Source organism: Sinohyriopsis cumingii, chromosome 8, assembly GCF_028554795.1.
Source record: "Sinohyriopsis cumingii isolate HCF-2022 chromosome 8, ASM2855479v2, whole genome shotgun sequence".
Classification (NCBI taxonomy): Eukaryota; Metazoa; Mollusca; class Bivalvia; order Unionida; family Unionidae; genus Sinohyriopsis; species Sinohyriopsis cumingii.
Genome location: NC_142968.1, coordinates 45,921,961 through 45,940,420, shown reverse-complemented (window position 1 = coordinate 45,940,420; position 18,460 = coordinate 45,921,961). Strand labels below are relative to the sequence as shown.

Sequence of the window (18,460 nt, the reverse complement as noted above, 5' to 3'; positions counted from 1 at the left end):
AAATAACACTTGTGCCAACCTCCAGTTTCACCTTCTGGCAAACTGGAAACCATGCAGGCCATAGTCCCAATGCATGTCACCCCACCCCAAACCAAACTCCTATCTGTTTAGGCATGTCATATCCTAGGTGGGATGTTCAACTGATAGCTAGCAAGAAGCCAGTCAACTGGACATAGAACACAATTAATTTTACATTTGTTTCTCAATACGGACCTTTCCACTGAGTGGCAATCAATACAAATTATATATTAATCTAAGATACCTTCAAAGATGACTTCATGGTGACATTCTTATCATAGGTTGACCTACATATTTTTGAGAGGCTGGACTGTCAACAGAGCAGCATGTAAACAGAACACAGATTTCACTTCCAGATCATCACCAAGGCCTTATTACTGTGCACTGTCACCGAAATACACAAGGAAAACCACACCCTGAGCTCATATTCTCAAGAATAAACAATTACCTTTAAATCCCTACCAAAAATGCATAAATATAACTCTTTTATCACCACCAAAATGAGAGAGGAAAAAATGTTCTAAAAATAGTCTAGAACTACATTTGTGGGTAATGAACTGGAAGTACTAATTGTGACCTGATTCCAACTAGATGGTGATTATGGGGGAAATGGTGGCAGAGATGAGGAGAAAGAAAAAATAATTTGTGAGACAAACTAATTAAAAGTTTCTGTTTTTGCAAAAACAAATACAAAAGGATTTCATTGTCCTAAATTGGAGGAATGGTTACACTTGGGGTCGTATGAAGATGCAGTATGACAGTACAAGTTTGTTCTTTTTTTTTTTAAATGTTATCCATTCCATATATAATTCACATTAGAGCACCTACTATGGTTTAACTTCTCTTAACAATCACATTTATTTGCTAATGAAACCTCTGCCTACTTGCTCCATGTCATGGCATGGTGTTTATTAATTTTGGAAAGTGTTTCAGTTTTAAAATAAATTGCAGGGTTTTTCTTGCTGCAGTTTCAGTTTTCTAAGAAGGTACAAATTGCAGACTAATCAAAAATGAAATTGTTGTATTTGTCGTGTAGGACAATAAGGGTTATGTGCTGACATGATCTTCATCTCCTCAGTTCAGCAGTTAAAATAATCATATGTACTTCAGTTTCATCAAGTCCATGGGATCTGCATTGTGTCAGTAATTGCTATAATGAGTCATTCAGTATGCGACACTGAATAGATATGTAAGGAACCAACAATTATGGGCCTCGCATAACTACTTGAATGTTTTACTCATTGTTGTCAAGTTATTCAGAATTAAAAAGAATAAAAATCTTTTTTTTTAAAGTGTTCCTCTCATTTGCATTTGATTTCTGGACACATAAAAGAACAAAGAAAAATATGCTGTAAAGGTGCTTTACTGATTTTGTACACTCTTGAAAAGGTCCACCATGAGAAAAAATGCATGTAAGTATAGTACTGAATAACCATTTTACACTTTAAAAACAATCCACATTCATATTTTAATAGCCTGTTGGAGGTCATTGCCACAATGAAGTTGTAATTGTTGTCATATTAATGCTTAATGTTTCCCTCCAATTTATATAAATATTGATTATCATTAAGACCAGAGACATGGGGACCACACTGGTGGCCTAGTGGTTAGAGCGTCCACCTCAGATGTGGGAGTTCGTGGGTTCGATCCCTGGTCGAGTTATACCAAAGACTTATAAAAATGGTACTAACACCTGCCTGGCTTGGTGCTCAGCATTAAGAGGTTAGTGTTGGGACTGGTTGGCCTGGTGTCAGAATATTGTGACTGGGTGGGACATCATGCTACATGTCTGCGGCATAATGCCCCAGTGCTAGACATCACTATAAACCGCCACACTGCAGACATCATAGCGATATGACTGAAAAATTGTTAAAGCTACGTTAAAAATCCAAATCACACACACACACACAGAAATGGGTGTATATGGTAGTTTTAGTTTAAAGGATTTTAAGTGGTCAGATATGGTAATGTTAGAAACAAATACTAAATAGTTCACATCTAATACTGATAAAAATTCTGACCCATAGGAGTTGGAGTCTGTATTTGTTATCACTGTTGTTTTGATAAACTATTTCCCTGATGCAAAACTACCAATTTGTTCTCTGTAAAGGGCAGTCCTCTTGGGCCCTAGCTTGGGTGAACATTAATAATTGGCTAGGAATATACTTTGTGTTGGATGTTATTGTTTGCAACTTTTGTACCCCTTGGATGTTATTGTTTGCAACTTTTATACCCCCACACACACACACACACACACACGTAACATACATGTATAAATATCTGCCAGTACCTGAAGAAAAAAAACAACACTAAACATCATTCTCAGTGTTGTTGTTGTTGTGGGTGTAGCACCATTTTTCAGCACATGATAGGCTGTACATGGCAGCCAGAATAGCTGGTGACAGAGGAACCACTGACCCATGGTAACCTAATTACAAGTTTTCTCACATATCCATATTGGCCTAACCCAAGACTCGAACCCCCCCAGACAGAGGTGATGTGACTGTGATCAGTAAAGGCAAGCATTGTGGCATGTTAAGACAAATATATGTACTGTCAGTCATATTTTGACCAACAGAACTGGACTTTGGTTTGAAGGCAATAGTTTTGTGAAACCTATAACTGAAGGTTAGTGCTATCACAAGTTGCCTTCCAAATGCATTCCTACTTGAAGAGTTTGTAAAAACAAATTTTTACAAGAAATGCAATAAAAAGCTAAATGGGGATATAGTACATGTGATTTATTTGCCGAACAATCTGTTACTTTAGAATTTAAATGTATAATTCATAACAACCAATATGAAGATTGATCCTAGGAAATCAAAAAAGATGCATTTCATTTTCTTGACAGGGTTAGTGCACTGAAAGATGGACAGTACTGATTGTAATCTCTGGAATGTCTTTCTCAAATGAACCAAAGTCATCAACGTCCGATGCCAAGAGCAAACTCATTTATGATGCGGGTTAATGTTATGTCTACCATGAAATACATTATAAAGATATGCACTGTATTTAAATCCAATAATGAAGTTTTGAAGGCTGTAGTGATTATTTGTTATTGCTGTCAAACTTCTGTATAAAAATGACTTAGGGTAACATTTTGGTCATTATGAGTATGTATATACAAATAAGGACAGATTTGTAGGTGAGACCTAGCAAACCTAGTGTTATTTTGTACACCAGGTCTTTATATTCAGGTAGATGCTATGGCAGGCTTTGACTGTGTAAATTAAGATATCAACATCAACTTTCCTGAATCAAATGTAGGTCACTGTGCAACACATATTCTGCATCATTTCATAGACGTTCATTTGAAGCCTACGACATGATGCAAAATCAAGGATTATCCACCCATGGTACTACACATATTCTGCATCATTTCATAGACTTTAAATTGAAGCCTAAGAAATGATGCAAATTCAGGTCTGTCGTGGCAGAATTAGGACACTAAAACTTACAATTAAAAAATTAATCATAGCATGCAGGTTATTTAGGCTTGATATTAGATGCATGTTTATAATTAAAAGTTTCATGACATGAATGCAAGATTTTTATAGAAATTTTCTCTTTTTTTTTAATAAGGAATAAGATTTGTTTCTCACAAAAGAAAAATACGGAGAGCCAAATAAAAAGATCACTTCTCCCAAGAATTTAAGAAGCAAGGAAAACAATCTTTCACAAAATCACAAAAATTGACACATTGTAATGCTTTCCATGGGAACCACATAGCTTATTACCTTTTAAGGAACCCCAATAACTAAGTTGGTAGAGTGTCAGACTTGTAATCCAAGGGTCACAAGTTCAGTATCCACCAAGGACAGCCTTTTAGTAAGTCAGCCTTACAATTAATACATGATACATGTAACTGCACTATCACATAAATAATTGAAATCCATAACCATATTCAACAACAACAATAAAGGGTATTACAACAGGAACCATGTTAAAATAAATGGCCTTACAACATGAACAATGTTACATGTACAATAAAGGGCCTTGAAACAGGAACCATGTTATAATAATGGGCATTGCAACAGGAATTGTGTTACAATAAAGGGGCTTACAACATGAACCATGTAACAATAAAGGGCCTCACAACAGGAACCTTATTATAATAAAGGGCCTCACAACTGGAACCATGTTATAATAAAGGGCATTACAACTGGAACCATGTTATAATAAAAGACCTTTCAACAGGAACTATATTTTATGAAAGGGCCTTACAAAAGAAACCATGCTACATGTATAATAATGGGCCTTACATCAGGAACCATATTATATTATAAAGAGCCTTGCAACAGGAATTATTACAATAAAGGGCCTTACAAGAACCATGTTATAATAAAGGGCCTTGCAACATGAATTATTACAATAAAGGGCCTTACAGCTGGAACAATGTTATGATAAAGGACCTTACAACACTTAAAATAATAAAAGGCCTTACAACATGAACCGTGTTATAATAAAGGGCCTTACATCAGGAACATTGTAATAAAGGGTCTTAAACCAGGAATCATGTTAAAATAAAGGACCCTATAACCCGAAACTCTGTTATATTAAAAGGCCTTACTATAGGAACCATGTAATAATAAAGGACCTTATAAACAGGAACTATGTTGTAATCAAGGGCTTTCTAATGAGGGTTTGCTGTACACTTGAAAGTGAATTCGCAGTATTACGTCTGAACTGATAAAACAAACGGATCTACCATATTGGTCATCACAAACAGGCAAAACTACCCAACTGACATACCTCTAAAAGAAAGTTCAACATCTATCATCACAAAGAACTAAAGATTAAGGAATATGCTTGTTTTACACCATTTTGAACTCCAGTTTAATCACTTGTTTTGGTATGAGAAAGGTACTATATCATTAAATCCCTGTGATTAGTCAATTAGTAATGCTACTGACAAAAAGAAGTTAGTAACTGATTCTAATTACAATAGAATATTAATTTTATTGTGTTTAAAATGTTTTTGTAAATATAGTTTCCTACATTTCCTAAAATGACACGTTTTTCTTGCAACATAGTGTTACAGAGAATATCTTCAGGTTCAATCTAATCTGTTAACACATTAACCCCTGGAGCCTTTTGTCATTTTTGCCTGAAAATCGAGTAGGAAACACATTTTGAAAGCTATTTCTGAATAGACTCGAAAACACAAAATCCCTGGTCATCTTTCAATAACATACTGCCTAGTTGTGTTAGAAACATATTTTCATTGGCTACTTTACTCGTGCATGAGCAGAAGGGTAAAAATTGGACTTTTTTTTGCTAAACGGAATCATTATTTTTGTATGGAGACCACTCTTTATTCCAAATGCCCATCTTATCCTACTTTTTGCAAAAGCTCATCTGTCTGTTTGCAGTTCATACCTTTCTATAATACCACCCACTTTAGTGTATCATGCATGACCCTGATGCTACAGAGCTCGGCAGTAGGCTACTACCTCCTGCCCTGTAAAGTCATTGCTAGGGGTTAATGTGTTAAGATAAGTCAAAGGTATTAGTTCTCAAAGTGAGAATTCAAGTCATCAAGGAATTGTATTGAAAATTTAATTTTGCTCTGGGTTTGATCATTCAATAAAACGAGTCCATTGAAGGGACCGACACACGGTCAAAAAGAAAATCTAGAAATCCATGAGAAGTCCATTTTCTTTTACATTTTATATCCTGGATACAAATTGTAAGCAAGATATCATTTAAAGATTATAATATACATATATACACACATGCACATGTTTAAGCGAGAAAATTCAACGGTCTTATTTACTTGTTTTGTAAGATGTCCATCTCCTTCTTTCAGTTAATAAAGACCATTTCTCTCTCAAAATTTCTTAATTTGGTACTAGACATCATGCCTTCTGGTGAAAACTAAACTACTTTACATTTCCAAGTAGGGACAGGTTTTTCAAGATGGCTACCTTTGTGGCTATATTGGTCATTATATTGCCACCAGTCAGCGATGTGTGGTGAAAATACCCAATCATGTCGATAGAAGTTTGTGTTAATTAGTAGTAGTAAAAGAAAACTTTCAAAAGAAGTTTTGCAAAGAAAAACCCTTGTCAGTGTGATTTTTCATGAAGGAGTAGAGATAAGAGTTTCATGTGTTGGCTATTTTGTATGACCGAGAGACACCATTTTCATTTAATATCAACTTTTCATTTATGACCAACTAGACATCACTAGAAGTCTTATGAAAATTCAATGCAAGAATGATTTCGCTTTCAGGAGGAGAATATATTAAGATTTTCATGATGGAGCTAAAGTTGATGTTTGAATAGCACCATTTATTTTTCATTTAGGACCAACTATAGGATGATTGTGAGTAGTTTCATGGCAATCCTTATGGAATAACAATAATAAACATTTGCTGAACAGAATAATTTATTGCTACACAAAGAACAACAGACCGTCCCATAAGTTCTTCTGGTCTATGACCAATAAAGCAATGATCACTTTTTAAACCACATTGATAGGACCATCGTTTCTGGAGCAGCAATAACACCCATGTTAGAATGTTTGGATGGCATTATTTTCAGGTTGGCCCAGTTACACATCACAAGTAATGTGGTGAAAAACCCATGTCTATATGAAAAATCCATTTAATAATTGCAAATATAACAAGATTTTCAAGCTGGCCACTGTTACGGTTATATCTCATGTCCAGGCAAAACCATTTTTATATATGATCATAAAAAGGTTTGTGGTCAAACAAAGAAAAAAGGATTTTCACTTCAGGAGGAGGAACAATATCAATTGTCATGATGGATACTGTGGACACCATTTTGGATCTCAGATAGGCATGTGTTAGTGGCAAGTTTCCTGGTACTACGTTAGTAAGTTAGGGGGTGAAAAGGAAATTTGTGCTCATGGACGGATGATGGACAAAGATTCCTTCCATAAGCTCTTCTCATCTTTAACCAGCAGAGCTAAAACTGATAAAAGAAAAGACAAATATTTTATAAACTTTTGTTTATTTTTCTCAACAGTAAAACATCATAACAGATGCTATGTCTGTGTTTTATCCATAATATTGCTCTATCTTGAAACATTTTATACGCAAATTATTTAAGTATTTATAATGTTAAACTGAAAAAGTAAAATGTACAAAATATTATAAACAGTCTCTTAAACTGCAAAGCAAACTTACCATTTACAAAGATGGAACCCAAAAAAATGTAAAATATTCATTTCTACTTTTGTAGGTGTTCCTACAGTAAATAAAAAAAGTTAAAAATTAAAAAGAGCTTTTTCTCAATTGTACAAAAAAATATTTCCATTTATACCTTTTTATCAAAATCCCTTGAAGGAAACAAATCCTTTTGCTTAAAAGATTTTTATCACTTTCAAAAATTTACAAAGTGTCGAACAAATATACTACATTGATGACAGCTGGTTATATTTTATGATTTTTTTAAAAATGTCCCTGATGCAGAGACTGCCCACATCTGAAGATGCAGTCAATTTGATATAAAAAAGTCTGAACGCTACGGTTCAGTTTTCTGATAAAACCTACACAATGTAACACTGGCTGCATATCTAGGTTAGAAATACACTCCCCATTTTTTTAGAAAAAAAAACCTGATGTAATCAAGCTGGTGGGAGAAAAAAAGAACAGTGTGCAAGTTGCAACAGCCATCTTGGATTCTCATCTTCTTTTAACTGAAATACTGCTTGTGCTGAAATTGATACATGACCATGCTTGACTCGACTCTTGTGTTTCCCAATCTAATACAGCCTAAGATTAAACCATATGAAACATTTTGGATACATATACAATTATATTTTAAATAAAAGACTACAACTGGGGGGGGGGGGGTAATACAAGTCCACAATTTAAATCATGGATTTAAATTACTTAGAAGAAATACTGTCACAAAGAACAATGTTACAATGTGTAAATGAAGACAGAAAAAAAATTAACATCAAAATTAACACCTCTGGAACATTTAAGCTATAATAAATTCAATACTATGTCAAATATGGGAATCGTCCCTTACCATCCTAGTTACAAAACTACAACAACACTTAAAAAAGCATCCTATTTAGAATATACAAATACATGGAAATATGTTAAACATAATTTTAATATAGCAGTAGTATCAAACAGCCACAGCTTGAGATACGCATTAACAGCTCTCGGCTTAGGAAACAAATTATACCGAGGTGATATAGTAGTTATATATGAATCAATAAAACTGACTACAGGCATACAATTCCAAATGCTTGGTTACTTTGTTTCAAAAATTGGCTCATTGGTTCAAGATCTTTCTAACAGAGAAGAAAACAAAAACATTTCTAAATTGTTAGGCAATGTAATAACAATGTAGGGTTTAAAAATGATGTCCATGAACTGAAAGTGATATACAATTAAATCTTAACCAACGATTTAAATTGCAAATACTGTATGTAAACTAAATGAACAAATTATGGTAAATATGTACAGTTGACTTCTAAAATTGAGAAATATTTCCGGGTATAAAATTGCAATACCCAAGTTTTGCATTCTACCATTAATAAAATCTATACAAAAAAAGTCATTCACAAATGTTTTCAGTGATAAATGTGCACAATGTATCAATATGCAGGCAGATTAGTGCCAATAATGTGTGGACTAGCCAGTTAAACGTCTGTTTTACACGAGTTAACTACTTCCTATACACTACCAAAATCTATTTTGAAAACAAATCATATGTTAAGTTAATCATTTTTAGGTTAAATCATCTTTTTTGACATAAATAATCCATAGTGGTTGCCAATGCATTTTTGTTTTCTGTTCTGTTAGACTTTTTGCTAGAATGAAGTAACTGAATTTTTTTTTAAAAGTCCATGAAAATAAATTGGCCTGAAACTCATTAGTTAACCAAAGTAACAGAGAATTTACTAAATGAGTATTTCAAATAGGTCAAACAGAACATGTAGGCTTCAGCCAGTTCTAAAATAACAAAATACAAACATTAGAGATTCCTCTACAAATTGGTTTTGACCTATGTGCTGTTGAGAATGTGAATTAGAAAGAAACTTCATTTCCTTTACATTTTGATACATAATGACTCTAATATCTGCATCTTTTAAAAAGTTATAATAACGGCCCCATAGAACAACTTTTGAGCAGCAACTCAAGTTTGAATCCTTGCTTTTTAATGGGCAAGATAATGCATATGATGATTTATTGTACAAAGAAAATTTTCAAATACTTGTTCTTCGTAATTAATACATTCTAAAATTTCACTAAAATAACCAAGCATTTTGAATAATTAAATTCCAATATAGCTTGCACATTGTCATATAATACATGGCAAAAAACTTGTGTACATTAATGGAAGTTAGACTTTAATATGAAAAGTAAAAACAGAGAAAAATTGGAACAATGAATAATACACAGCTCTTGCCCAATTAACCACAAACAAAACAAAAAATTTCATTCTAGCATTATGATTTGCTTGACACATTCATGCCATAAGAAATTAAAGCAATTTTCCCACTTCAAAAAAAAATACACTTAAGTTTCAAGAAAAATTCAATTAAAATTTGTCCTTTCAAATGATATTTTAATTTTTTTTTTACTTAAACAACCATTTGATAAAATCTATATATAGGTTCTGCGCATGAGTAAGCTAAAATAAATGTAATAAATTTGTCATGCAAATAAATTTGCCAGCCCTACTGGAGTTTTGCTTATGTATGCTTTTCTTTCAAAGTTTATTCAAGTGAAAAATAATTCTGTTCTGACAAAATGTAAAAATATTTAATTCTAAATACAAAAAGTGATTTATGTGCATCATGAAAAAATTAGGTAAAATAAACTAAAGTGAAATCAATTTTCACTTACCTAATTATGTCTTTTTTTTTAATTTTAAAAAGTTTTCAGAATATATATAAACTTGAACAGACCATATAATAACATATTATTTAAATGTCAGGAAAACTGAATTAAGTTATTACTGAAATGTAATGACAATTTTAATCAGTGTTAAAAAAAATATCCCCAAAACATTTCCAGTACCGTTTGGATTATCTGTGACTGTAATGGGAAACAGAGTTTTCAGTCTTGTGTAAACCACTGGCTTGGAAAAAAGTCTCAAATTTTGTTTACGTTTCTGAACATCATTAGCGTGTCATTTTTTATCTGGTACTTAACACGTCTTGTAAATATGAATGCTTAATGTAGATAATCCTGTACTGCAATATATTTAGGTCACGGCTTTATACAGAGTAACCTTCCTTGTTTTCTACCTAAATGAAGGCAGACTGGCTGAGTAAAAAAAAGGCATCAAATTACAAAATATTCTTTGTTCAAAACAAATACTATATAAAGTATTTAAACAGCACATTTTAACTTCCTGTATAAACTGCAGTATTTTATGAAAGAAGAAATGAAACAAAGTTACAGCTGTAATGAACATGTATCCATATCAACTATACAAAACTAACAAGTAAACACGTGTACCAAATTTCTTTCACGATAGCCAATCCTCATATACACTAATAGTGAGTATATCTGCACAAAATATAATATCTCATAGCATTCTCTATACAATAAAGAGATCATGTTCTTTTTTTTTTAAACAAAATTGTATTGCCAACATTCAATGAAAATGCCCTATATAACTGCTTCATTCAGCAGAAAACCTTAAATCATCTCTTCAACTTATCCAACAAAGGAAAGTGCTTCAATATGTGAATAACAGAAAACCTAATCAAGAAAATATATTTTACTAAAACATTCTAACTAGGTACTTGCCCTAGTTACTATCAAAAATGCTAAATGTATGTTGAAAAGTTTAATTTCTCCAAATCTATGTAATGTCAAACAAAATTAACATCTTTAACATTTTCTAAGTAACTATTCAAGTTAAATTTTTTAATTTAGTAAAATAAAATTCTTTGGCTGCATTTAAATTCTGAGAGACATTTCCACAATAGAATGTCCAACAATATGGTCAATTTCTTACTAGCTGGTGACTTAACATATACATCACAGGATGTTCAGAAATTGTCAAATTAACGATTCAGATTCAGAGAGATTCAGATTAATAAATGCAACACCGAAATGTTATTCAAGTGATCAAACACAATTCATTCATTAACTGAATAAAATAATGCTAATGTTTTGTATTTTAGCACAAGAAAGTGAAAAAGTCTGAAAATGATCATATATACTTGCATATAATTTATGTCCAGCTACAAACTACACTGACCCAAAACTGGCATCGCATAATGCAATGGAAGATCTGAATCGGTGCAGTCTGATAGGATTAATCAGAGGAACAAACAACAAAGACCCTAATCTGCTGGCACATTATGTACAGCAGATCAGGTACGTTGTTCTTTGCAGTCTGTGTCAACTTACAAGGGAGTATATCAGTACTAGACAGAACAAATCCAGCAAGCAAGTATATATTGGATAGAACAAAACCAGCACAGAATAAATCGTGCATTTTTTCCTATCTACCAGTACCTCTACATTTTAATCCAACACAATCGAATCTGATAAATCTTGGTCATGAAAAAAGAACAAGAAAAAAGTGAAAAATCACAGCAAAATGTTGCCATTCAAAAGTCTTGTACATGCAGATGTTACAAGCATTTTTAACAATAAAGTATTCCTTTTTTTGGATGTGGGATGATTTAGAATTTACATCATGACCAGAAATAAGCAGAAATTGCACTTCACTATTTAAATACCTTAATTTTTACATCTTTATTTTCTCTCCAATTTTCACATTTTCCTTCTACAATATATATCACATTCCATTGATAACCTTTCCTTTCCCTCTTCTTTATCACACCTTTATACAACCTTTACAATTGTATGTATGTATATATGTATGTATGTATGTACGTACGTACGTATGTATGTATGTATGTATGCATGCATGTATGTATGCAAAACATACTGCAATTACCAGTTATAAAGTTTCAACAACAAAAAAAAATTACTGGCACAAGCTGGAAAGTGCATGCTTGGTGCAGGTGTAACTGCATTCCTGACATTCATTTGTTCACCAATATTTTTGCGAAGCTCCATCAGGTCAGCCTCTTACAATCATTTTTGGCCAATTCAGTTTTAGCTCCTTTAACTGAAATAAATGCCTTTTTATTTGAAATATGGGCATTTAATAATCTAAACCAGTCTGTGATGTTTTGATCCTCTCATATAGAAGTCTCGCATGTTTCAACTTTTAGAGCTTCTGACTGCATGGGTATTTCCTCGATGTTTACAACCTCTAGCATTACATCCTGACTGTCATAGCGATGATCTTCCCATCTCTGAACCCATTTCAATATGCATCCTAAAAGACCAGCCACAAGAAGAAACCCTCCAGACATATAGAATATTACATCACTGTTGCCCAGAGATGACTTAATTGACACTGGAAAGAACAATAAGATTAGATAAATTTTGTATCTCAATTGTTTTTCAAATACATCTATATTTATAAATTATCCACTGGAGCCACATAGTACACCAACTTAGTGTGATGGCCTTTTTATGAAGTACTGAATACATATCAACTTAGTGAGATGGCCTTTTTATGAAGTACTGAATACATATCAACTTAGTGAGATGGCCTTTTTATGAAGTACTGAATACATATCAACTTAGTGAGATGGCCTTTTTATGAAGTACTGAATACATATCAACTTAGTGAGATGGCCTTTTTATGAAGTACTGAATACATATCAACTTAGTGAGATGGCCTTTTTATGAAGTACTGAATACATATCAACTTAGTGAGATGGCCTTTTTATGAAGTACTGAATACATATCAACTTAGTGAGATGGCCTTTTTATGAAGTACTGAATACATATCATTTCACTAAGAAATGGGATTCATCACCATATGCACCTTACAGCAGAAATGTATTATAACAAAGGTCTTACATCAGGAACGGTATTATAATGAAGGGCCTTAAAGCAGAACTGTATTATAACAAAGGCCTTACATCAGGAACAGTATTATAATGAAGGGCCTTAAAGCAGAACTGTATTATAACAAAGGCCTTACATCAGAACAGTATTATAATGATGGGCCTTAAAGCAAAACTGTATTATAACAAAGGGTCTTACATCAGGAACGGTATTATAATGAAGGGCCTTAAAGCAGAACTGTATTATAACAAAGGGTCTTACATCAGGAACGGTATTATAATGAAGGGCCTTAAAGCAGAACTGTATTATAATGAAGGGCCTTACATCAGGAAGAGTATTATAATGAAGGGCCTTAAAGCAGAACTGTATTATAACAAAGGGCCTTACATCAGGAACGGTATTATAATGAAGGGCCTTAAAGCAGAACTATTAAAACTAAGGCCTTACAGCACAAATGGTATTATAATGAAGGGCCTTAAAGCAGAACTATATTATAATGAAGGGCCTTACAGAAGGTACAGTATTATAATGAAGAGCCTTAAAGCAGAACTGTATTATAATAAAGGCCTTACATCAGGAACAGTATTATAATGAAGGACCTTAAAGCAGAACTGTATTATAATGAAGGGCCTTACAGCAGGTACAGTATTATAATATAGGGCCTTAAAGCAGAACTGTATTATAATAAAGGGCCTTACAGCAGGAACAATATTATAGTGAAGGGTCTTACAGTAGAACTGTATTATAACGAATGGCCTTACATCAGGAATGGTATTATAATGAAGAACCTTACAGCAGAACTGTATTATAATTATTTTCAATTTACTGTTTTAACAGCTCTCCAGTACAGAGTAGTACATTAACCACAATCAGTCATAACCACAGCATCAGTAAATTTAATATAAATATTAGCAATCTACAAGAAATAGTCAGTGGGAAAAAAATCAAACAGAATTTTCCATAAAGTGAAACCATGGCTTAACATCAATTGACAAACCTTATTGATAAAAAATAAAATAAACATCATATCAACATGAAAATATCATAACCAGTGGCAAAATTCACGTCTTGGGCTCATTATAACATCACTAGGTTGTGGCAAATCAGAGTCTAGGCTAGAAGCACTTGCATGCATTATAAATTAGTAAATATGACAAGACATACCAGTAATAGGGTTTGATATCAGTACCGCTGCTCCCTGGAACATAAGGAAGAGTCCAAATGCACCAGACAACTTCTGCATGCCAAACAGCTCTATCAAAATCACTGATCTCAGGCACATAAAGGCAGCTGCAGAGACAAAACATTTAACATTAAATATGAAATCTACAGTGTACACTATCTGCTCAAATGTAACATAGCCCCAAATGCAACCAATGCAATCACATGATATACCAACAGTCAATATCAACTGAGCTAATGGGAAAAGTTCTGAATGTTCCATGCACATCTAGTGTGTGATCTGGACTTTAATGTAGCTTTAACAATTTTTCTGTCATATTGCTATCATGTGTGCAGTGTGGCAGTTTATAGTGATGTCTAGCACTGGGGCATCATGCTGCAGGCATGTAGCATGATGTCCCACCCAGTCACATTATCCTGACACCAGGCCGACCAGTCCTAACCCTAACCTCTTAATGCTGAGCGCCAAGCGAGGCAGCTGTTAGTACCATTTTTGTAAGTCTTTGGTATGACTTGGCCGGGGATCGAACCCACGACCTCCCACATCCGAGGTGGACGCTCTAACCACTAGGCCATCGGAGCTGTCATCCATGCACATCTATAATGACAATACCCAATGACTAAGATTAAAGTCTCAAACAGAGCAATGTCATCTAATGTAACAAATTTGGGTCCATAATAGGCTTTACACATTCTAAAAGGTCCGACTAACATCTTGACGATTAAGACTGTCTGATCTAACAAACTTGCTTTGCAGTGTTCACAAATTAAAAAAAATGCATGAAGTTTACAACCATGGGAAAAATATTCAGATCAATGAATTTTTATCTCAACTTCCAGCTTCTGTTTTTTTTTTTTTTTTTGCTAGCTGGGGTCCTATGATGTAAAGTAACCATGTAATCCATGAGAAATATTATGCTGTGAATATCAGTGATTCAAATTAATTTGGATCAACAATAAATATTAAGAACAAAACTGTCATATAAAACCTATATCTTTTCAGGGTTCAAAAATGTATTAGTTGGATATTGGTCAACAGAAATGGAACTTTTACTTGTTCTGCATCAACTTTACTCAACCTACACTGCAGCGAATACTGAATCTGCCTAACTTTGAACTTGCTCAATTCGACAAGTACCAGCCACCACAACAGTAAATATGTGAGGATTTTCTGGTCCTGACTGTACTGCATCTAAAGTGACCATGTGTATAATTCACTCCAATATCTTACCTGTTAAAAATCCAAATCCTGCCGCAAATACAGACAACCATGAAGATGAAGTAATTTGTGGACACAAAATTGTCAGTAATGCAGAGAAAATTAACATGGTGTTACTGACACACACTGCATTGGCCCAGGGTCTGTCCGCAATCCATCCAAATACCATTCGGCCCAACACAGATGCAATCGCCATTACTGAGATCAAAAACTGAGAGGCTCCTTCTTTCAATCCTAACTCTACACCGAACACAGGCAAAGAACTGAATGGCAAGTAGAATCCTGCAAATAAATTTGGAAGAAAAATTAAAAATATCTAATAATTAGTCTGACAACATAAATTTTAAAAGCTATGTGTTTGACATAAGAGAAAATCCTACAAAAATTTCCTTTTAAATAACAAAAGTTCACAATATTCCTATGAAGCAAAACAAGAGCTAATTAAATTGCCTAATTCTTACATCAGCATAAGGCTTATACGTAGTATATAGTACAGGCAAATATCTACACACGGCAAAAGTATTAAGATGACATAGCTGTTCAGTGCTTATAAAACGCCAGTCTCACGTACCACACGTCAAAACTTCAAATTCTGGATGTCAGCTGCTGGTTCATCTCTTGACAAGATGATGCACTCCCACTGTCTAAGCAGGGTAAAATCTTTAATGTGTTGATGTGCCATTAAACACTGAATTAACGCAAGAAATGCAACATATGATCATTATTCTTACCTTATCACGTATGCGTCGGATCCAAATAATTTACTGCACAGACCGAGATCTGCAGTCACATGATGCACCAGCAGGTCTGGGTCTATGTAGTTTGTGTGGAGTGCTCACCAGAACAAACAACACAGATCCTAATCTGCTAGTGCTTTCAAACTACAGATATGCCATTGCAGCATGTATACTATTATTTAGGTTATATACCTCATACTTCAAAAATCGTGAGATTTAAACCTGAAGAAAAAAAAAATGTCCAAGCAGAAACTACATTCTCAATTTTACATGCAGCTGACATCACAAGATATCAAACCAGCACAAAAAAAAAAACACAACCAGATCAGGTAAGATTATATTTTTGTATGTGACCACTGTTGCAGGTAAATTCATTTACTTACCTAACATACTGAGAAAACTGACCACCATGAGCAGCAAAAAAGTTGGCTGTGATAACAGTCGAAGGTGAAATGTTTTTACAAACCATGAACAAAGTCTACGGTTTTTCTTTTCTTCTTGTATAGTACATTCTATTGAATCAAACTGAGGAACTGTCATCCCACTACTACAACTGAACAAGTCCGGTGGAAGCATCACAGTCTTTCCACTTTGCATTGATGCAGAGCGTAAAAACATTTTCTGTCCATTCAAGCTATGATTACTTCCTGTCGGAGAAACAGGAACACTCAACGACATAGGTCCCTGGCATTCAGCAGCTAATGACTTTAGTGGTTCTGAACAAGGTATGTTTTGAACGCTTGTCGATGAGGGCTGTAATATTCCCTTGCTTGTACTCTGTTTATCCCATGGATCATCTGTGGGGAGCTGGTCATAAATTTTGGTTTTAATTGGACTTTCCATGCTTCCACAGCCACTATCTCTCTTAGGTGTTGGAGGTGTTGACAGACATTTAGCTTTACTAAGTTGCAGCTTTGAATTTTTTGGTGAAGGATGAGGTGACTTTGGTTTATATATTGGGTCTCCTTTGGTAATAATTAAACTGTTTTTACTTCTGTTCAAACTTCTTGAACTAAATCCTAAAGTCTCTTTTAATTTGTTTAAGTAAGAAGAGCTCTTGTTCCTCAAGTCAATTTTGTCTATTTTTAAAAGTTTATTATCTTTGGTAATAATACAATTGTCTAAGGACCCATTAGAAATCGTTCTTTGTCTTTCTTTTTCTGCAATTAAAGCTTTCATGATCGCACCTCTCTGAATGATGCCACGTTTCATGCGTTTTGTTTTAGCATGGGAAAGTGGCCGAAACAAAGCTCCACCTGCTACACAATGTAGAACAACTCCAGCAATGATGAAAGTGGTACCTTTCCAGTCATATTCTGATAGAAGAAAATGATATAAGTGTGGAAAGACTAATGTTCCAACACCAGAACCACACATGGCTATGCCAGTTGCTAATGCCCTTTTATTCTCAAACCAAACACTAACAGTCACAACTGATGGAAGAAAGACAAGTCCCAGGCATGTACCTGAAATAAATGAAAGAAAAAACTTTACTTTTCGGACACAAGTTAACAGAGACCTCTCTGTGCTAATTTCTGAAAAGCGAAAAGTATGAAGCAAACTATAAAAGTAACTCATTGTAAGGTAGGCTGCTTTACTCAGCACTCCCTCACTATAAGGCCCTCCATTACCACTAATATTGTTAGTACATTTCAATCAGTGTTTTGTCAGATATAAACATCTCCTCTACTGGCAATGGTCAGTAGACAAAAAAGAATGGAATTTCTATCAGCCGTAACCTCGGCCTTTGCACTTAACACTGTACATGTCTTTGTAATATGGTGTATACACATTTTGATATTATCATGTCTATATTGTACTGTGCATACATGTGATATTATCATGTCTATATTGTACTGTGTATACATGTGATATTACCATGTCTATATTGTACTGTGTATACATGTGATATTATCATGTCTTTATTGTATAGCATATACACACTGTGATATTATCATGTCTTTATATTATAGTGTATGCACATTGTGATATTATGTCTATACTGTACTGTGTATACATGGGATATTATCATGTCTATATTGTACTGTGTATACATGTGATATTATCATGTCTTTATAGTATATCATATACACACTGTGATATTATGTCTTTATAGTAAAGTGTATACACATTGTGATAGTATCATGTCTATATTGTACTGTGTATACATGTGATATCATGTCTATATTGTACTATGTATACATGTGATATTATCATGTCTATATTTTACTGTGTATACATGTGATATTATCATGTCTATATTGTACTGTGTATACATGTGATATCATGTCTATATTGTACTGTGTATATATGTGATATTATCATGTTTTTATAGTATAGCATATACACACTGTGATATTATCATGTCTTTATATTATAGTGTATGCACACTGTGATAGTATCAAACAAAATTACAGGAAA

General features: G+C 33.7%; 1 protein-coding gene across 5 annotated transcripts in view; it reads right to left on the bottom strand.

Moving 5' to 3' along the window:
• Positions 1–6,981: 6,981 nt before the first annotated feature.
• LOC149793422 (uncharacterized) overlaps positions 6,982–18,460 on the bottom strand; it is a 28,046-nt gene continuing 16,567 nt past the window's right edge. For all 5 annotated transcript variants that reach the window (XM_089967402.1, XM_089967403.1, XM_089967404.1 and 2 more), the window contains 4 exons: positions 16,423–17,505; positions 15,315–15,584; positions 14,066–14,191; positions 6,982–12,401 (listed from right to left, as the gene is read on the bottom strand). In XM_089967402.1, the coding sequence (XP_089823528.1) occupies positions 12,181–12,401; positions 14,066–14,191; positions 15,315–15,584; positions 16,423–17,505 (1,700 nt within the window). In that variant the 3' untranslated portion in view covers positions 6,982–12,180. The remainder of the gene's footprint in view (positions 12,402–14,065; positions 14,192–15,314; positions 15,585–16,422; positions 17,506–18,460) is intronic.